Below are 21999 nucleotides of genomic sequence, written 5' to 3'. Positions count from 1 at the left end.
ACCCTCCAAAGGGGTATTTAAGCTGCCTTCCTCACCGAAGCCTCTTGCAGGAGTGTCTGACTCAGTGGGATAGCAGCTGATTGGATATAATGTGGTGGAAGCAGTGGGCAGGTTTGAAACTAACAACTGAACCAGTTCGTGTTGAATTCCAGGTGCAGCTGAGCTTGATTTTTTTTTGTATTTTGGTGCCGATGGAGTTAATCACCATCCAGGTTAGAGGTTTACAAACTCTGCAGAGTTCCTGTTAGAGTCTCCAGGACAGCTGTGCATCTTGCAGTTTAGCCAGTAACTGACTCTGGTCTGACTCCGAGTCCTGGGTTCTGTTCCTGCTGTGTGCCCTGAGAGCACAAACCTGGTGCAGTACTGATGGAACACAGCACTGTTGGAGGTGCAGCCTTTCCGAAAAGACTTGAAACTGAGGCCCTGTACCCCTGCTCTGATGGAGGGTGGGATTGACCTGTGACCCTGTCTTAAAGAAAAGCAGTGCTGTCCTCTCTGGTACCCTTGCTAATATTTATCCCTCAATCAACATCGCAGAACAAACATAAGCTGATTATTGCATTGCTAACTCTGGGAGCTTGCTGTGAATAAATTGGCTGCAACGTTTCCTGTGTTGCAACCGCAAGTGCACACAAGTGGGGGATTGGCTGCAAAGTGCTATGAGCCATCTATTGGTGATGAAAGGTGCTATATAAATGCAGTTCCCTTATTGCACTGGGGAAAAAGCCCAGGAGACAGAGCATCGATGCAGTTGATAGAATAGAAACATTTGGTTTGACGTTTTGTGGGAGCCAATAGTTAAGGATGATCCAAGTGGGTCAATGTGATCCATTTGGCTTGAGGGTGGACTAATGGAGGTCAGGACAGTAGCCACCCTAGGCAAGATCTAGTGAGAGTTTGTGACTTGAATCCTGGTTTGCTGTGCATTATTGGAATGTTGGGGTGAAATTTTTAACCAATGTTTGTTGAGAATTTGGACACTAATTGCTTCTCCTTTCCCTTGTTCATCTTTATCTGTCACTACTTGTTCTCTGATGTCGTTGCTCGTTTGACACCCCATCGCCTTTCCCCAGAGAGAGAATCCAGCGTGGTAAGTACACAATTGGTCTCTCATGATCTCTTGGTGTGGCTTTTTTTGACCTCCTTGTTTCCTTCTTGCGAACTTCATAGCCCATCATTCAGCCTGTCATGTCTCTGCAAGGACAAAGGGCTCAGTATCTTTCGTGTGCCTTAATGCTCCATTCCTCTGAAGATAATGATCCAGCTATGTTTGAATCTACCTCCACCACGTACACTTTCTGTCCACATCCTAATCACTTGTGATGTTTGTTTATAAGGGTTTGTTCCTCATGTTGCTATTGGTTCACTCCTGCCCCCTACCTGAAAACACATTGCCCAATGTGATAATTAACTGCAGACCAGTAAACCCCATGTTGCAAGTTTGCAGACTGAATACATACCACATAGATCAGGTACTTGTCACAACTATCCTTATCTTCTTTCTAACCTGGGTATATTTTATAAAATTTATCGCAGAGCTAGACTGCACACTGTCTTGGTCAGTGACCTAAATTGCTCTCTGATGTTGAAAATCTTTATTTTCTGCTCTTCTTGCTTCTTTGTATCTGTCTATCTGTGCTCGCACATTCTTGCTCACTGTCTGTGTTCCTCTCTCTTTCTTGATGTGCAAGTGCTCAATCTCACACTCATGTTTAATGTTGTATATACCTTGTCTTCTCTGTCTGGGTCAGTGACTTGAGGCGATTAGTTTTCATGAGATGAAGTTTGCTTCTATTCATAATACTTCTGTTGTAGAGTAATCAAAATTCAATCTCCAGAAAGCTCAGACCATTGACACATGCATAGGCTCTGGGTTAATGGATTTTAAATGTCGGGAATGTAAGTAAAACTTTTAATGTTATTGCAGATTTTTCTGGTAGATGATGTGCAAATTGATAATGAGATTTGTAAGTGGAGTGTTGTGAAATAATGATTTTGTGAGGCATTGAACGGAGAAGTGTATTGCTCCGCATTGTTTCTGTTTCCCAGTCTATACAGGATGGGTGAAGAGCCAGGTTCTAGCTTGGTAAAGTGGCCTGATTTATAAATTGTCAGGAACCTTTTCAAGATCGTGACTGTGACTGATGTTTTCTAAACAGGAGTAACTCCCTTCATATTAAGAAAAAAACATTCTTCTGCTGTCCAGGAGCTCAGCTCTGTCACAGATATTGTTTTGGGCTTGGCATTAGGGGGTTTATTGTTGCTTTGAGCGGTCTGACTGACCCAGTGTCTATCAGGGCAGATTCCACCCCCACCCCACCGCCAGCCTCGTTCGAACCATGTTCAGGTGTAAGTCCCTTTGCCCTGTATATTGAGAAGAAGTGATCGAGTATTTCAGGCAAATGGCCTTAAAATATGAACACTGGAACTCTGATCGTGAGAGAGCCAGGCTGGAAACATCCAGGAGGCCACCCTGCCCCACACTGTGGGTGTGGAGAGAGAGCACCTGGGTCAAAACCCCTCAATGGGAAGCTGACTGAGTCAGCCCCCCTCTCCCTCGACACGGCCTGACCCACTCAGTGATATCAGCTCAGTGCATTGGCCCTGACCCTTTGGGGGTATTGACTTCAAGCTGGTCGCTGGGTGGAAGAGGGAGGGCTAAGACAGTAGTTAACTCTGTCCCTGACAGTGCTAGTCACTGATAGCGTCTCATCCTCGACTACCTTCCGTTTTCTTGAATTGCACTTTGCTCACTGAAGACAGCCCATTTTTTTTGTGTAGAGTAGCTTCTTTCCCTTTTTACTTTGGAGCTAATGTTATGACTGTACTCCACAGGGAATTAACCTTCAAGTTAAAGGTTGGTTTGTGGTTTATTTTGGTTCCTTTTTCTCCACTATTTTTACTTCCTACCTCCCCCCACTATGTACCCCCGTGTGTCTGTGTGTGTGTCTGTGTGTGTGTGTGTCTGTCTGCCTCCCACCCTTCGTTTTGCCCCCCACCACCACCCCCCACAAACTCGCCTTCCCAATGCTATGAGCCCGTCTGCTACCTTTGCCTTTAATCTCCTTTGTGAAGAAGCCTGCCCCTTTTTAAAGTGAGGTGACACGAGCCGATTAGCAATTCCTTAATTTTTGTCGGAGTGAGTGCCACCTGGCATCTCCACCCACTTGGTCTGGGTTTCTTTTGTCTGAGGGTGACCCAAGACTATGAGTGGGGAGCTGTGTTCACTCAGACAGCTGGGGCTGCAATAAGCCATTTTATTAGTTGAGTTTAAAGCATTCGGATGCTTCGCACTGCCATCGCAAGTTTATGTTTCATGCAAGTGAGTTCTCTGAATAAGTGCAGTCATGTCTGAAGAACTGAAAATACCCCTGTGATTAAGAAACCATTTTATCCTTGATCAGGTTCCTGTATTATTGCCGAGACAGCTCTGCTCTGTATTTGGCCTGAACTCTTAAACTATCAGTTTATCACACTGTTAACTTTTCGGAAACCACAGGCACGCACACTGTTCTCCTGACCCCTTCCCCCTAAGTCTTTGGTTTGCAATCTTCCTGTGATCTCCACGTAGTTATACCCTTGCCAATGAGACCAGCTTGACTTTAGATTTATGCAGCATGGACACAGAGCCTTCTATCCAACCAGTCTATTTTGAACATAATCCCAAACTATACTAGTCCCACCTGCCTGCTCCTGGGCCATATCCCTCCAAACCTTTCCTACTCACGTATCTATCAAAATGCCTTTTAAACATTGTAACCCACGTCCACCACTTCCTCAGAAGTTCATGCCACGTACAAACTACCCTCTGTGGGGGAGAATCATGATTGCCTCTCATGTCTTTTTAGAATCACTCTCCTCTCATCCATTAAAAATGTGCCCCCTAGTCTTGAAATTCCCCAACCTAGTGAAAAGACAAGTACCACTAACTCTATCTATACCCCACATCTTCTGCTCTATTGAAAACAGTTCCAGCCTTTCCTTATAATGCAAACATTCCACACCCAGCAACATGCCGGTAAATCTCTTCTGAATCTGAACTCTTTCCAGCTTGGTAATATCCTTTCTGTAACTGGGCGGCTAGAACTGGACACTGGTGAAGCCTTTTCTGGAATACAATGTCCTGTACAACCTCAACGCAAGATTCCAACTCCTAAACTCAAGGGAATGAGCAATGAAGGCAAATGTGCCAAATGCGCCAACTGCCTTTTTAACCACTCTCTCTATATGTGGTATAATCTTTAAACATCCCTAGGTCTCTCTGTTCTACAATACTACCCAAGGACCTACCATTAATTATATAAGCCCTATCCTAGTTTGTTGTACCAAATAACAATACCGCCCATTTATCCAGATTGAACTCCATCTTCCATTTTTCAACCCATTGACCCATTTGATCAAGATCCCTCTGTAATCTTAGCATCCAGCAGCTTCTTTTAACGGACTGACTTGCTCCAAGGCGTTTCTCGGAGAGAGCCTTCCATAAAGATCTGGCACTGAGCTCCATGAGAAGATTGTTTTGTGTTTGTTAGCCCAGAGTTGGCAAAAAGGGGTCATTTTCAAGTTGGTGGTCAAACTAATGGAGTTGTATAGGGATCAGTGCCAGGGCCGCGACCCCTCTCCAATCTATGTTCATGGTTTGGATGAAGAGACACATGTCCCTGCAGCTAAATTTGTTGACAGTACAAAGATGGGAGAGCAAATTTTGAGGAGGGTACAAGTCTCGAAGATGACAATAGACACTGCAGATGATGACCATCTTGAAAGGTCAATATTGTCAGTGCCCCTCCCCATGCCAAACCCACTTAACCCAGCCCCCAGCGACCTCACTCTCCCTGTCTAATGTTGAGGAGTGAGGGCATTGGGTGCTATATGTCACCCCTCATGACATAGATCTCTCCGGTCCCCGTAGAATTGGACTGCACCCTATGAGCTGAGTGGGAGTTGCAGTCACCAGGTCTTTTGGGACCTTGAAGTGGAGCCCTTGCCCCATAGTGATTTGTCTCTGCTGAGAGCCGCCTGCTCTGGGTTTGCAGTCAGCGACAATCAGTGGGACCAGTGAATGTTCTGCAGTTGTAGTGAACGAGCTAGGATCTCCATGGCCACTGGCCACTTACAGGAGAAAGATCCCTTTTAAGATGAGGACTCAAGTATCCCTTACACACTCGTGAGGATGGTAATAGGAAGCTGCCTCCTGTGTTCAGTTCCCAAGTCGCGTTGCTCCATGAAACTGAAAATGGGAAAGATCCTGAGAGCAGCTGAGAAGGTCGAATGAGAGATGTGAAGCGAGGACTTTGTCCCAGGCTACAATTTAACAGGAGAAGGAATTCAAAGCCACAAGTCAGCGCAGTTTCAACAATGGGTCTATGCTCATGTCGAATCTACAGTAAAACAACTGTGCAGTTGTCCCAACTGGGCCACTTTTGTACTCCAAACCAGCTATCCCTGCCAGTCCCGCTCCCAGCCAGCACCCTCCTGTCCCCTCCTCCTCACGTGTGTGTGAACTGACTCAGTGTAGTGTGGGTTTGTCACGTACTCATTGGACCAAGGGGTCTGTTTCCGCGCTGTATGACTCTAACGTCCAGTAGTAACACCAGAAACTTGAATATTCAGAAAACATTTAACATTTTTAAAACACAGCTCGGTGTTGTCAGTGGTGATAAATTAATACTCTGACATGCCAACTGTGGTCTAGCGTCCCACACAATCTTCCAGGTTTAAATCTAAACTTGGCCTTTGTGAAATGTGCAATGTGGAATAACATTTACTTTCCACAACCAGTGACTCCGTCACAATTAATTGAGTATTTTGAGGATGCTGAACTTTTTCTCCTGTAAGTATTTTTATTTGAAATAAGCTGCTGTGTTCAGAGTGGATGAGTGAGGCTGATGAGGATGATTGTTATTCAAAAGAGCTAGAAGAGAAATGATGGCCTGAAGGCCTCAGTCTGAGCAGTACTGATTGTGGAACTCACTGTCGTGTACAATTTTTCCATTTTCTTTTGAATTGTGGTTTTAAAAAATCTAAATTAGCTCCATCTGTGTTCAGACTGATTTTCTGCCATCTTGTTCCCAAGATAATGTAGCTGAAAATTAACATCTTTATTTGGGCAAAACTGCAGTCCAAACTAATGTGCCTATTAATGTTTGCATCTGGATTTTCATAAATCCTGACTGTTGTGTACAGACATCACTGGGTCAAGTCCTTACTCTGAGTGTAGAGGAGGAGAATTATTACCTACCCCATTGAATCTTCTCAAAACTTTCCAATTACTGTTGCAAAAGTGATTTAGGGATGGACTCCCTGCCTTTTGATTTCAGAATAGATTGGAGATGCTGAAACTGCTATCGATGGAGGGGAGCAACCAAGAAGCTATTTGGTTAAATTGCTCGGCTTGTGCAGGGTCTCACAACAGCTGGTGGGGAAAAAGTGTTCACCATTGCTGAAGGGCTGAGAGAAGCATGAGGAACAAACTTCTGTTTTTAACACACCAATCAACTTGTGTTCTGGATGTGAACTCACATCCAGAACCTCAACCTGAGCTACAAATCTTCTCAAAACTCGCAATCAACTTGTGTGTGTGCGCGCGTATGTGTGTGTCTGTCTGTCTGTCTATGTGTGTGCATCTGTTGGCAGATTCTGCTGTGGCTTTTGGAAGTGAACGTGATTGCAGGGCCAAGGGGAAAGAGCAGAGCACTGGGACGAGCTATTACAGAGGGCTGGCAATGCCATGATGGGTTGAATGGCCACCATTGGTGTAGTACCTGCTCTGATTCTGTTAAAACCCAGTGGGGAAGGTGGGGTGTGTGTAATTGTTGGTTATGGGGAGGTGAGATCCCCCAGGTGTGAGGTGAGTTTTGTTATTTGGAGATACTGCTTAAGATGGCTGTAAGAAATGGAGAGCAATTTTGAGCTGCATTTACTGGAACCTAGTCTTCTCATTAAAACAAAACCCTGAAAGGAACTTTTTAAATTCCTTAGCTTTTGACGTGGCCCTTGTGTTGAGCCATAGAGAACTTGCCATCTCTTGAAATCTCTGCCTCCTGTGTCTTCTTTTTAAAGAAATGCCTTTGAAACTTCTTGTTCTAGCTGTAAGCCCTTGACCACCTGCTCTCCTGTCTCCAGTGACTCCAGGTTGAACTTTGTCTGTGTGTGTCTGGGATGTGCCTTGTTGTTTTAGGGTGAGTTGCTATTGGTTCTGATAGAGGATGGTCTACTCTGCTGTTGGTGTGACCAAGGGCTGAAATGTTTACATTTGAAGATAGAAACTGAGTGCACCCAGAGCATTTCACCAGGGGGTAATGGAGCAGCTATTCACAGATATCTGGGCTTACAGCATGTGTCCAGTCTGTATCTGCTGCACATGAACAACTTACACTGTGATTTCAAATAGACACTGCGTGGGGGAGTGTGTACTGAGGCAAGGGGTCTATTGCTTTCATTTCTGGGCATCTTTTTGTTTATTAAGCACACTTACTAAAATTAAAGATTTTCATACATGAGCCGTGAGTATTTCCTGACCTTTCCCTTCCCCTACTGCCCCTTCTTTCAGCAGCCTACCTGCAAGACTTTAAGAGTGAAATCTTTAACTTTTAACGCTTTACTTATTTCCTCTTTCTTTGACACAAAGCTCACTTCAGAGTTTGGGGGAAGGGGGGTGTATGTGTTGAGAAGTTGGGGAGTTTGAGCCCTGTCTATTTGAGGCTGGGACATGAAACTTTCATGTGGGTGCGCAAGGGGAAACTAGTGGGGAAGCTGACGCTGTGATTGGCCCTGTCTCCCACATTCCCACTTTGCCAGTGGCCTCTTCATATATTGGTTTTCCAAAATGTCACTTCACACAAAGCCTTTGACAGCAGCAGTGCTGGGGTGAAGGGAGAATTCGGCAGCTCGTTAGAGTCTGAAGCGCCTGCAGATGAAAGAACAGGCACACATTTGATATCACATGCCTGCCTCTCATTTAACTTTGTAAAGAATGCACAACTGCCGAAAGATAGAAAGCTTGTTATTTTTTGCCGTCAAAAAGAAAACTGTGAAATCTTATTGGAAGAAAGCTCCATAAAAGACCTGAACAGGTCATGATTTCCATTCAGAAAATATGTTTCAAAATGCTGTTGACGATATGAATATTATTGTTACTCTGCCACTTTTTAAGGGACCGAACAGATCCTGGAAAATGCTTGAAACATTTCTCCAATACCCCCAGCTTTTTCTCCCCCAGTTTGATTTTTTTTCTGTGTTCTCCCCATTGCCATGAATTAATTCTCCCCTTGAGCCCCCCACTAGTAAATGAAGAAAGGTTGATGATTCTGAAGGAACATTGTTGTTATTTCCCCTTGAGCCCACTGAATAAATGCCCATTTGGGAAATGCAGACAAGGCCCTACGTTTCTCGTCTCTCTCTCTCCCGCCCCCGCCTCTCGCGTCTCCCGCCCCCGCCTCTCGCGTCTCCCGCCCCCGCCTCTCGCGTCTCCCGCCCCCGCCTCTCGCGTCTCCCGCCCCCGCCTCTCGCGTCTCCCGCCCCCGCCTCTCGCGTCTCCCGCCCCCGCCTCTCGCGTCTCCCGCCCCCGCCTCTCGCGTCTCCCGCCCCCGCCTCTCGCGTCTCCCGCCCCCGCCTCTCGCGTCTCCCGCCCCCGCCTCTCTCGTCTCCCGCCCCCGCCTCTCTCGTCTCCCGCCCCCGCCTCTCTCGTCTCCCGCCCCCGCCTCTCTCGTCTCCCGCCCCCGCCTCTCTCGTCTCCCGCCCCCGCCTCTCTCGTCTCCCGCCCCCGCCTCTCTCGTCTCCCGCCCCCGCCTCTCGTCTATCTCCCGCCCCCCCCCTCCTCTCGTCTATCTCCCGCCCCCCCCCCTCCTCTCGTCTATCTCCCGCCCCCCCCTCCTCTCGTCTATCTCCCGCCCCCCCCTCTCCCGCCCCCCCCCTCCTCTCGTCTATCTCCCGCCTCCCCCCTCCTCTCGTCTATCTCCCGCCCCCCCCCTCTCCCGCCCCCCCCCTCCTCTCGTCTATCTCCCGCCCCCCCCTCCTCTCGTCTATCTCCCGCCCCCCCCTCCTCTCGTCTATCTCCCGCCCCCCCCCTCCTCTCGTCCATCCCTCTCTCTCTCTCTCTCTCTTTCTCTCTTCACCAATCAGTCTGATACATTCTTTCCAGCCTCAGTGGTTCACCCAGGCAGCTCACACCACGGGTTCCATTCAGGACTTGCCTCCTTGAAATGCCTTATTCTGTACCTGCAGCAGTTTTGGAAATGAATGAGTTGATGTTGTAAATGTAAAGCATGGCTGATTAACAAGTTGTTGGACCTAGTGTTGGCTTGTGTAACAGTCTCCAGGCTAAATCCCTTCTATTTGTTTCACTGAATGAGTGCGTTTCTGGATGGAGTTGAATAGAGGTTGAAATCTTGCTGGTTTGGCCGCTTGTCTCCTTCCTCCTCTCTTTCTTTCAGCAATGAGGCATCTGTTCAGTCTTCACATTCTGGCCTCGTGTTCTGTAAAGTACTGAAGTACTTTGTGAGTGCTTGTGCTTTGGAAGTGATTGACAGTTTGAAGCTAGCTTTTAATCCCAGGGTAACTTGTCTTTTCCAATAACGCACAAACCAGTTGCACATTTCTATTCATAGTGACATGGGAATGTTCTGCTGTGTGCAATTTCATTTCTTTCTTCTCTGGCTTGTAACAATCTTGAGAGATGTATTTTATACAGGGGCTAACTGAAAGTGATTTGTAACTTGCTCAGGCTGAGGCTCAGTTGCTTTCCTCTTTGCAATAACCTGTTTATTTCATCTCGTCCCTCTCCATGTCCCTGTTTGCCCACTGCTTGGTCCTTCTCCTTGCTCATTGTTCCTGTTACTGCTGAGCAAGGGACAATGGCTGTCTTGAGATTTGGCAGGACTTCAAATTCAGTGAGGTCTGATCTGCCAGTTGAAAGAAAGATCCACCACAGCCTCATGGTATCGCTGTTCCTTCTGCCTTCGGGTCAAAATCCTGGAGCTCCATCACAATACTGTGCGCGGGAGCCTAAACCCCAAAGACCACAGCAATTCAAAAAGGCAGCTCGCACAACTAAGGGTGAGCAGTAAATCTAGCCAGCAGCGCAAGCCTCTCTCAAAAGATTTCGGGAATGGTCGTTGCCTTTTGAAGAGGCAGTGACTGGGAGGAGAATTGACAGAGATGCACAAAGTCATGAGGGGCTTAGACAGAATGAAGAGGGAGGGAAACTGTTCCCACTCGTAAACAGATTGAGAATCAGAGGGCACAGATTTAAAGTCTTTTGCTAAAGAAGCAAATGGGAGGTGGAGAGAAACGTTTTCACACAGTGAGTAGCATTAGGGCCTGGAATGCACTGCCTCCAGGTGTAGTGGAGGTAATTTCAATTTGGGGCATTTGGGAGGGCATCGGATAACTGCTGTTTCTGCTTCAATCATGTTTGTGGTTCCAGGGAAAAGGCAAGAGTGTGGAGATAACTTAAGATACTCTAAGCCAGTGTAGACTTGATGTGCCAGATGGCCTTCTGCGCCATCACAATTGTGATTGTAATACATTTGAAGTAGTTGAGACTAGAGGTAACTATAAGCCTTTTGCTAATATTTTTAATCAACCTGTTCAGATGGGCATGATCCACCTGGAACAGGTATTTGGGATTCATTCACAGGATGAGGGTGTCTCTGTCCAGGCCAGGATTTATTGCCCAGAGGGTCATTGAGAGTTAGCCACATTGCTATGGGTCTGGAGTCTTATGTGGTTCAGACCAGGTAAGTAAAACATTAGTGAATCAGATGGGGTTTTTTCCAACAATTAACAATGGACTTGTGGTTAATATTACACTTTGAATTCAAGATTTTTGTTTTTTTTTTTATTGAATTCAAATTCCACCATCAGCTGTGGTGGGATTTGAACCTGGGACCCCCAAAAACTTACCTGGGTCTCTTGATCAATAGCTCAGCAATTAATAGCACTAGGCCATTGCCTTCCTTGGCCCAGAGGTAAGGACACTATCACTACACTATAAGAGACTCAAACAAAACATTTGCCTCCCTGTGGTATCCTGCCCTCCCTCAGCCAAAGAGGAAGTGAGAAGGATTAGAAAAATAACTAAGATAATAAAGTGTGAAGCTGGATGAACACAGCAGGCCAAGCAGCATCTCAGGAGCCCAAAAGCTGACGTTTCGGGCCTAGACCCTTCATCAGAGAGGGGGATGGGGTGACGGTTCTGGAATAAATAGGGAGAGAGGGGGAGGCGGACCGAAGATGGAGAGAAAAGAAGATCCCGCACATCCCAGATGTCCAAGTTCTTCAAGGACTGCAACTTTCCCCCCACAGTGGTCGAGAACGCCCTTGACCGCGTCTCCTGCATTTCCCGCAACACATCCCTGACACCCCGCCCCCGCCACAACCGCCCAAAGAGGATCCTCCTCACCCCACCAACCTCCGGATACAACGCATCATCCTCTGACACTTCCGCCATCTACAATCCGACCCCACCACCCAAGACATTTTTCCATCCCCACCCTTGTCTGCCTTTCGGAGAGACCACTCTCTCCGTGACTCCCTTGTTCGCTCCACACTGCCGTCCAACCCCACCACACCCGGCACCTTCCCCTGCAACCACAGGAAGTGCTACACTTGCCCCCACACCACCTCCCTCACCCCTATCCCAGGCCCCAAGATGACTTTCCATATTAAGCAGAGGTTCACCTGCACATCTGCCAATGTGGTATACTGTATCCATTGTACCCGGTGTGGCATCCTCTACATTGGGGAAACCAAGCGGAGGCTTGGGGTCCGCTTTGCAGAACACCTCCGCTCGGTTCGCAATAAACAACTGCACCTCCCAGTCGCGAACCATTTCCACTCCCCCTCCCATTCTTTAGATGACATGTCCATCATGGGCCTCCTGCAGTGCCACAATGATGCCACCCGAAGGTTGCAGGAACAGCAACTCGTATTCCGCCTGGGAACCCTGCAGCCTAATGGTATCAATGTGGACTTCACCAGCTTCAAAATCTCCCCTTCTCCCACTGCATCACACAACCAGCCCAGCTCTTCCCCCCCCCCCCACCCACTGCATCCCAAAACCAGCCTAGCCTGTCTCTGCCTCCCTAACCTGTTCTTCCTCTCACCCATCCCTTCCTCCCACCTCAAGCCGCACCTCCATCTCCTACATACTAACCTCATCCCACCTCCTTGACCTGTCCGTCTTCCCTGGGCTGACCTATCCCCTCCCTACCTCCCCACCTATACTCTCTCACCTATCTTCTTTTCTCTCCATCTTCGGTCTGCTTCCCCCTCTCTCCCTATTTATTTCCAGTTCCCTCTCCCCATCCCCTCTCTGATGAAGTGTCTAGGTCCGAAACATCAGCTTTTGTGCTCCTGAGATGCTGCTTGTCCTGCTGTGTTCATCCAGCCTCACACTTTGTTATCTTGGATTCTCCAGCATCTGCAGTTCCCGTTATCTCTAGAAAAATAACTGCTTTACTTTAAAATGTCTACCCCTCCTACTGTCTTTCTTTCTCATCATGTCTACCCCTCCTACTGTCTTTCTTTCTCATCATGTGGCTTAATCTCCGGAATAATTTGAGTAGTGTAGGCAATATTCAATGGCTGTGTATCTTGCTGTGTGCTTTCTGGTTGCATGCCTGTCTTGCAGTATTGTATTGGGTTTGATTTTCCGTGACCTCTGATCAGCTCCATTCTCAGTCATGGGGCTGAGAAGTAACAAAGGCTTTGCTTAACTCTTCACTTAACTTCTCTGGTTCTCCTGCAGAACAACTCCATCTCCCCATCGGACAGCCTGAGGCCCAATGAGAGGAACAGCAGGAGTTCCTCTGAGTATCTGGATGCAAAGAAACGCAAGGTGGAAGAGAAAGAGGCCATGAACAGATATGTAAGTTGGATTGTACTCCTGTTTTTGGAAGGTTGTGGACTTAGTGAGACTGGGTTGGCGGGCTGTGTGTGGATTTAAAATCCTCCCAAAAATTTGATTCTCCAGCTCTGCTGTCACCAGCCATGGCTAAGTTAGGGGGCAGCTCTCTTGTCTTTGAGTCAGAGCCCAGGGTTTGGGGTTTCGGCTCAGAATGCCGAGTGCAGAATCCAGGCTGACCCTCGGTTCCGAGGGAGTGCAGCACTGCTATCTTTCAAAATGTGTAATAAGCTGGCATCCCAGCCACCTCCGTTATGTAAAGCATCCTATGTCGCTATTGGCAGAGGGAGAGCCAGGCTTATTGTACCCCACCCAATGTCATGGGCCAATTTCTCTCCCTTCACCAATAGCTCATGGTGGTTTGTGCAGAAGTTGGCTGCTATACTTCCTCCATTTTAATGGTGAGGTTGCGTCCGAATTGACTTGATTGACTCCGGTGTTCACTCTTTCTGTGCAGCTGTCAGGGGTATGTGTGCACTTGCAACTTCCAAAGTAAGAATGCTGGGAATGGCATTAACGTGCCACTTATCAGTCACTTAGGGGGAGCGTTACTCAGCTGTAACGCACTTTTTGAGATGTTTAGATGTCGTGAAAGGCACTGTCCAATTAAAAGTTTTTTCCTTTATACATTTATTGATCTCCTCCTAATCTCTAGTGTCCATTGAATTCACCTAGCCCCCTTTTTAAAAAGAAATGTTTTTAATTGCTTTACATTGAAGATGCTGTCTGGAGCAGGTGCTGATAGTGTGAGTTGTGAAGTGAACATTAGTCAGTCTTTTAACTGGATGCTGGGTAACTTTAGTTTCTCTCTTTTTTTTCTCCCCCCTCTCCCTCTCTCTCTCTCTCTCTCTCTCTGCCCGTGTGTCTCGCTCTCCCCCCTCCCTCGCTCTCCCGCTCTCTCTCTGTAGGACAGTGATGGTGATAAGAGCGATGACTTGGTTGTAGATGTATCGAATGAGGTAGGAATTAGCGATTGTTGTTTTTCATTACCACCAGGAAATGAGGGGGAGGTGTTGGCCTAGTGCTATCATCGCTGGACTGTTAATCCAGAGGCTCAGGCTCAATTCGCACTAAATTTAAATTTTGGTTTTTAAAAACGGAAATCTGGAATTTACGAGTTAAATTATGACCAGTAATCCGTTGCCAATTGTCAAGAAAAACCCATCTGGCTCACCGGTGTCCTTTTTAGGGGAGGAAACCTGCCATCCTTACCTGGTCTGGGCTCCATGTGACTCCAATGCCACAGCAATGCAATTGCCTATAAGTGCCCTCTGGGGCAGCAAAGTCTGTGACGCCCATACCCTGTGAGTGGATTTTTAAAAAAAGTCCTGATCCTATTGTACTAATTTTTTTTTGCTCTCTTTGAGTGGCTGGAACAGACAAAACTGTGATTTTTAACTCTGCCTTACTGAGGTTCCCTTTTATTCGAGGAACTTTTGACCAAGCCCAGTTTTATGCCTATGGGTATCTTTCCAAATTTAGTGTAGAAATCGACGAAGCGTTCACCTCCTTCTCCCCACTAGTTCTTTTGCACTTTGCGGAAGTTGGGATGAGTCCTAGGATTTGGAAAAGAGTGACATTACTGTCACATTTCCAGGTTTTCTGTTGGATGTTAGTTCTCGTGGGAGATTCCAATCTGTTTATCTGATATGTATTTTTTTTTACTTTCTCTCTCGCCAAGAGAGATTTACAAAATAGCTCCCAGAATGTTAGTCTTTACCCCTAATTCTGAGGATCTGTTTTATTCTGCCTGTTTTATTCTACTTGTTAAGTAACCATTGACAGTGTCCCTGAATAACTCTGTGCAGCTTGTTGCCTGGTGTTGTGTTGGGTTCTGTAAACACAGGCAGCCCCTAATTCTGCAGGAGCTGCTGGTGGTTTTCTGGTAGTGTGACTGGATTTTTGTAACCCACAGACCCAAGCCAATACCCCGTTTCAAACTCCATCACATCAGCTGCTTTAATTTGCTTTCAGTTTTATCAAACAAATCTCTGTGATCACAACCATTTACAATCAGTCTTTTATTGACTTTTTTTTAAAAACCACACAGTCATCTGCTACACTGATGTTGTTGAGGGAAGGTAGTCTGCCACCTTTATCCAGTCTGACCTACATGTGACATTAAATCCACTTTGTTGCAGTTGATTCTTAACTACTGTCTGCACTAGAAATGTAAACAATAGGAGCAGGAGTAGGCTGTTCGGCCCCTGCAGTCCTCCACCATCATTCAAAATGGTCACGCCTTATTATCTAACTCAGTCCCCTGTTCCCACTTTCTCTCTATGCTCCTTGATCCCTTTAGCACTAAGAAGCGTATCTAACTCTTCTATGTTTAAAGTGCAAATAGCTGAGTAAGCCTCTCAGTTGAGGCACATTTGGGGATAAACAACAAATGATGACTTTGCCGATAATGCACGTGTCCCCTGAAACATCCTCACTAGCCAATGCAGACCTTGTCCAGTCGGCATCACTGTCCCTCATGATGAGAGAAGTGTGTATTCACCATTGTTCCCACTTCTGTAGAAACTCGTGAAGCACAGGGCAAGACTATAGAGTCTGTGCCGTCTCTGAGGGAGTGCTCTTATGATTCCTGCCCCTCGGCTTTGTTCACCTGAGCAGAGAATTATCATTTCATGTACATATGCGCTTGTCTTTTTGAGAGTTGCCATTGACTTTGCTTCCCACTGCTTTTTTTTTGTCTTTAGTGAGTGAATTCCAGATCACAATGACTTATTGTGTTTAAACGTTTCCTCCTCTTCCCTTCCACAACAGAGACCTATGCCAAAGGCGTTTTTTTTTGAGTGGAGGCCTGCGCTGTGACTCGCACTGTAAGACTGCTCCTGGCCATGAGTTAGGAGACAGAGCTGCCTGTGTCCACAGCACAGCCTTTTGGAGATACTAGGGTCGGGGTTTAGTGTTGGGGGGAAAGAGGGAGAACTGGCAGGCCCTTCTAGAGGTGCCGCTCCATGGCCTTTTAGAAGCTTTGACCTTTTGAATGTGGTGTGGTATGGGAGGGTTTGGAAGAAATGACAGGCTCATGGGAAAGGAATTTTGCTGCTATTCCTGGAAATCTGGCTCTTTGTCTGAGGGGGACCACACAGGCTCATCTCTAAAAAAATTACACAATCGCTGTTGTCAGTGTCTCATTACAATGTTTTGTGTTTGTGTTTTACAATGGCAGGATCCAGCGACTCCTCGTGTCAGTCCCAGCCACTCACCACGGGAGAATGGCCTGGACAAGGCCCGAGGGATAAAGAAAGATGCACCTAACAGCCCGGCATCCATTGCGTCATCAAGCAGCACCCCCTCATCGAAAACAAAAGATATTGGCCACGTGAGTATAGTCTATGCCAGCCCTTCTGTACCACCCACCCACCAATCCACCGTTCACGCTCCGTGCCTCCCTAAAAAAATGTTGATACCGGACCTGCCCATTGAGGTCAGATGTATCTGGTTCCAAAATTTGGCGATGGGATGGAGAATGCATTGCGGTCAGTGAGATCCTGACCGTAGCCTAGGCAGAGCAACCAGAGGGATCCCTAGTGCTCTCTAATCGTTCAGCATCATCTTCCAGTCTTCCTACTCCTCCAGTGGGAAGGAGTTCAAACAAGGAGGGCAGGTAGATCTGTGAGAGCAACAGTTCGGCAACTGTTCCCTCATTTTACTGGAGGAAATGGCTCAAGGTTAAGTGGGATCCCAATATAGTAGCCACAGTAACATCAACAATTCTTTGATTCCCACTGTGTGTTGGGTTCAAACACCAAAGAACCTCTTGTGCCTGGCAGTCCTCGTTAGACACTGTTGGTCAGTGTGACAATCAGGTCTCCTCTGATTTTGTTGCTACACAACAGGAAACATGCTTGGCCATCCACAAAGGACTCTGAGCTGATAACACCTTAGGGCTCAGGGAAATGACTTAAAGTGAAACATTGATTCTCCGGGGAATATAAGTTGGATTTGGGTTCGATAGAAGCCTTTAAGAATAGAAAATAGTAAACTGTTTTGTTTTGTAAGTGGCAATGCAAAATGCTGCAAATGTGCTGCATTGCTAAATGAATAACTCTGCATAATTTTAAATTCTGAGCAGGTAGTGAGTTACATTATTGTCAAATGCCTGGCACCTTCCTTCTCTGGTATTGTGCCTCCTTGTTTCTTGTTCCACTGTACGGTGGTTACTCCTTCAGCCAGCTGGCTATCATTTGTTGGAACTCTCTCTCCCACTCAACGCATCTGCTCTTGCAAAAAGCTCCAGGGTCATTGTAGCAATCCGGGCTGTTACAATCAGTGATCCTTTTTCCTTTTAATGACTTGCTGGTGTCATGTACTGCAGCAGGATGGGGTAGGGGCTGTGGGACGAGGGAAGGGAGTGGCCTTGAGTCAGAGTTGAAGAGCAGGAGAGGCCCAGAATCACGTGATGACATTATTTTGAAACGAACCTCGCAACACTTGCCGAAGTTACAGACCCATTGTGTCGCCAGTGTTAGACAGGGGAACATTTGAGGACTTACTGTATTGAGCTAGCAAGGGAAGGGTTGGAAGTAATGGAGACTGATTGATTTAGCCGTAGCTGATTTTATTTCAAATCTTCTGTCTGTGTGTGTGTGTGTCTGTCTGTCTGTGAATTCCTACAGGAAGTTAAGGCTGGTGTTAAATGGTTTGATAGAGATATCGACAAGTACACCATGCCCCACCAACCTGATGTCACTGGCTTCTTACCACATCACTACATTTTGTTTATGAAAAACAATCGAAGTATCTGCAGAACTTCGAAATACATCCATTTTTCCACTGCTCTTCAACTCCAGTCATGAAAAGATATTAAATACAAATCCTTCGTAGGAACCTGGATGAGGAATTCTGTGGACACCTCCGGGTGGTAAAGTTGGGGGGAGGGGGCAGAACAAGACAAAGAATGAACTGATTTGTGGAGTGCAGGTGGGATAGGAGGAGAGCTTGAGCTTAAATGTAAGCATGGACCAGATGGGCTGAATAGTCTGGCTATGCGCTGTAAATTCCACGTGAGCATGCTTACCTAGTGAGTGATTAAAGTGTAGTATTTGCTTTTATTGATGTGGCTGCTACAAATTGCTAATGCAGGCGGTGAGATACAAAAGAACCTGTCAGGGGTCTTGTGGCACAGCGGTAGTGTCCTTATCTTTGACCCAGGAAGCCCAGGTTCAAGCGTCACCTTCCCCAGATGTGTTGTAACACATCTGAGCAGGTTGATTTGAAAATAATTGAAAGGACCTCTTGATGCGGTGGGAGGGGGCTAGTATGCAGAATGGCCTGTTCCTGGGCCAAATGCCTGCAGGATTTACTGCTTCTCTGTGGCTTTTTTTAAAACACAAAACCTATCATCCTTGGTGTATGAAGACTACAAACAAGCTCCCTCTAAAGGCTCCCAAACAGGATATGATCAGCTGAAAGTTTACCCACGCTGAACATAGTCAGCTATTCTTGTGATTACAACTTATCTGGTCATTCTAAGGTGAACTCAGTGTTGTTTTAGTAAGCCATGTGCTAAAGGGTTTATGTAAAAATCCCCACTAACAGCCATGCAGTGGAGAAATCTTTATCTCCCACTGACCCATAATCTTCCAAGGCAACCTTTTGCATCTCAGGAACTTATTTGGCTGTAAAATGCTTGGACCATTATAAGGACCTGACAGACTTTATCTACACTCTTCAGGACCTTTATAAGGTCACCCCTCTGCCTCCTATGCTCCACTAAATAAACAGTCCCAGCCTCTCCTTATAATGCAAACCCTCCTTTCCCATTAGGGATTTCAAGGCTAGTGGCATATTTTTAAGGTGAGAGGAGAAAGATTTAAAAAGGACTCTGGGACAAGTTTGTGTTTTTCACAGAGAGTTGTTTGTATGTCCAATGAACTGCCAGAGGAAGTGGTGGATGCAGGTTCAGATACAACATTTAAAAGACATTTTTGGTCAAGTACATGAATAGGAAAGGTTTGAATGGATATGGGCCAAATGCGGGCAGGTGGGACAAGTTTAGTTTGGGAACGTGGTTGGCATGGACTGGTCTGTTTCCATGCTGTGTGACTCTATGATCATGTCTGTTTGCCTTCAACACAAATACTGCTGTTTGTCAAACTCTGTCACATGGGTTCTGAAGATCTTTCCTTTTTTGTTTTTCCAGAATGACAAATCATCGACCCCAGGATTGAAGTCAAATACTCCAACCCCACGAAATGATGCCCCGACCCCAGGTACCAGTTCGACACCAGGGTTGAGAGCAGGGAAACCCCCAGGCGTGGACTCACTAGGTAACTATCTTCATTCCTGTTTCCATTTGCACTCATTTTAGCTCCAGCTGTACTCATGAGCACACTACCCCCAAGGTCTTGGTATGGCTTGTGTTGCAAAGTTGATGGACGTGGCAGACTAACAGCTAACAGTGTGAGATAGTGTGTACCATCTAAAGATGCACTACAGAAATTCACCAAAGATCCTCAGACAGCATCTTCCAAATCCATGACCCCTTCCATCTAGAAGGACGAGGGCAGCAGATACATGGGAACACCACCCCCTGAGATGTCCCCTCCAAGCCAATCTCCGCCCTGACTTGGAACCGTATCACCGTTCCTTCGGAGTTTCTGGGTCAATGTTCCTGGAACTCCCTATCAGCATTGTGGGTCTACCTTCAGCACATGGACTAGAGCAGTTCAAGAAGGCAGCTCGTCACCAATATCTCATGGGCAGCTAGGGACGGGCAATATATGCTAGCCCAGCCAGTGATGGCCACCTCCCAGAATGAATGAATAAAAATCTGCACTGAGTGTCTCTTGGCCCGGTGACCCAAACGGATCTTGGAGAGAATGTAGTAAAGGCTGATCAGAATGAACTGCAGGGGCTAAATCACAAGGAGCGATCTCCCAAAAGTTTATGGTTGGTCTCATCAAAGGGGAAATGATGATGGGCTGGGTTGAGAAAAACATTTTGCTGGTTGTGGAGATTAGTGCAGGGAGTCTGAACATTTGGGCGCAATTGGAAAGCCATTCTACATGCAAAGTTTGGGTTGGAACACCTTCACAGAAAGACCAATCAATTCAACTATTGATTATCTATCTCGAAATGGATTCATTTAAATTTTTTAAAGGATAGAGGCCAAAGGCAGGTCTTTCAGAATTTAGTCATAGATTAACCATAACGTCTTTTGAATGAAACACAAGGGACCAAACATCGTTCTCTCTTCCCTATATGTAACCTTTTTTAATATTCCACTGTTTAAATTATTTAGACACAAATGGGCAGGCTGTGTGAACTACACTTTATAGAAATTAGACCTTTTGGAAATCTATGGTGTTTTTGGTGAATTCTGCCTGATGTGTTTATTTTAGAATTCAAACTCTCAGGGCAAAGCAGGAGCTTTAATAATGTAAGGTGGCAATATTTTCCCCTTTCACTGGTTCACTGGATAAGTGCTGGAGAAGTCAATTGAACTGACCCCATTTTTTTTTTTTGACTCATGATCACTTCACTTGGTGAAGGAGCAGCGCTCCGAAAGCTTGTGTTTTCAAATAAACCTGTTGGATTATGATCCGGTGTCGTGTGACTTCTGACTTTGTCCACGCCAGTCCAACACCAGCCCCTCCACATCATCTCTACGCAAAGTGGTTTGGGTCGGTTTTCCCATTCAAAGATGGTCAATGAGTGTAAATTGGAGATTTTGTGTGTGCCTGTTTGTATATGCTTACTTTTGATGCAGATACAAGTTTACATTCAGCTGTGGTTGAATCATCGGTTTCTTAAGTATTTTATTTAATAACTTGGCCAATGAGGTTTTGCTCCAATACTTGGTTTGCGACAGATTCACACAAATTAATCTTTTGATCCTTGGAAGCTCCAGTCCAATCCTAGAGTGTTGGCAGCTCTAGATCCATGTTGGACATTGGGATGGTTTTGTGTTAAAGTGTGTGTGTGCGTGTGTATACAAACGCAGCTGGCTATCATATTATAGAATCAGAGTCCCTACGGAGTGTGGAAGCAGGCCATTCAGCCTGTCAAGACCGCACTAACCCTCTGAAGAGCATCCCACCCAGACCCAGCCCCCTACCCTCTCCTTGTAAACCTGTACTTCCCATGGCCAGCCCGCCTAACCTGCGCATCTTTGGGTCGAGGGAGGAAACCCTCGCAGACATGAGGAGAATGTGCAAACTCCACACAAACAGCTGCCTGAGGGCGGAATCATACCCGAGCCCCTGATACTGTGAGGCAGCCACGTAACCACTGTACCGCTCATTACGGCCTGCCAGAGAACATAGAACATAACAGCACAGTACAGGCCCTTTGGCCCTCGATGTTGTGCCGACCTGTCATACTGATCTGAAGCCCATCTAACCTACACTATTCCATGTACGTCCACATGCTTGTCCAATGACGACTTAAATGTATCTAAAGTTGGCGAATCTACTACCATTGCAGGCAAAGCGTTCCATTCCCTTACTACTCTCTCAGTAAAGAAACTACCTCTGACATCTGTCCTATATCTTTCACCCCTCAATTTAATGCTATGCCCCCTTGTGCTCGCCGTCACCATCGTCGGAAAAAGACTCTCCCTATCCACCCTATCTAACCCTCTGATTATTTTATGTGTTTCAATTAAGTCACCTCTCAACCTTCTTCTCTCTAATGAAAACAGCCTCAAGTCCCTCAGCCTTTCCTCGTAAGAACTTCCCTCCATACCAGGCAACATCCTAGTAAATCTCCTCTGCAGCCTTTCCAAAGCTTCCACATCCTTCTTATAATGCGGTGACCAGAACTGTACACAATACTCCAAGTGCGGCCGCACCAGAGTTTTGTACAGCTTCACCATAACCTCTTGGTTCCGGAACTCGATCCCTCTATTAATAAAAGCTAAAACACTGTATGCCTTCTTAACAGCCCTGTCAACCTGGGTGGCAACTTTCAAGGATCTGTGTACATGGACACAGAGATCTCTCTGCTCATCTATACTACTAAGAATCTTACCGTTAGCCTACTTTGCATTCCAGTTGCTCCTACCAAAGTGCATCACCTGACACTTGTCTGCATTAAACTCCATTTGCCACCTCTCAGCCCAGTTCTGCAGCTTA

At 46.4% G+C, this 21999-nt stretch overlaps 1 protein-coding gene across 12 annotated transcripts in view; it reads left to right on the top strand.

Annotated features, from left to right (window-relative positions):
• Nucleotides 1–21999, top strand: part of tle3a (TLE family member 3, transcriptional corepressor a) — an 84043-nt gene that overhangs the window by 44669 nt on the left and 17375 nt on the right. For 11 of the 12 annotated variants that reach the window (XM_059639324.1, XM_059639323.1, XM_048562732.2 and 8 more), the window contains 5 exons: nucleotides 1074–1090; nucleotides 12752–12871; nucleotides 13816–13866; nucleotides 16089–16241; nucleotides 19065–19191. In XM_059639324.1, the coding sequence (XP_059495307.1) occupies nucleotides 1074–1090; nucleotides 12752–12871; nucleotides 13816–13866; nucleotides 16089–16241; nucleotides 19065–19191 (468 nt within the window). The remainder of the gene's footprint in view (nucleotides 1–1073; nucleotides 1091–12751; nucleotides 12872–13815; nucleotides 13867–16088; nucleotides 16242–19064; nucleotides 19192–21999) is intronic. The other variant, XM_059639321.1, reaches the window with a different exon arrangement.

Source organism: Stegostoma tigrinum, chromosome 33, assembly GCF_030684315.1.
Source record: "Stegostoma tigrinum isolate sSteTig4 chromosome 33, sSteTig4.hap1, whole genome shotgun sequence".
Classification (NCBI taxonomy): Eukaryota; Metazoa; Chordata; class Chondrichthyes; order Orectolobiformes; family Stegostomatidae; genus Stegostoma; species Stegostoma tigrinum.
The sequence above is the reverse complement of the archived record's forward strand: the minus strand, read 5'-3'. Positions and strand labels throughout refer to the sequence as shown.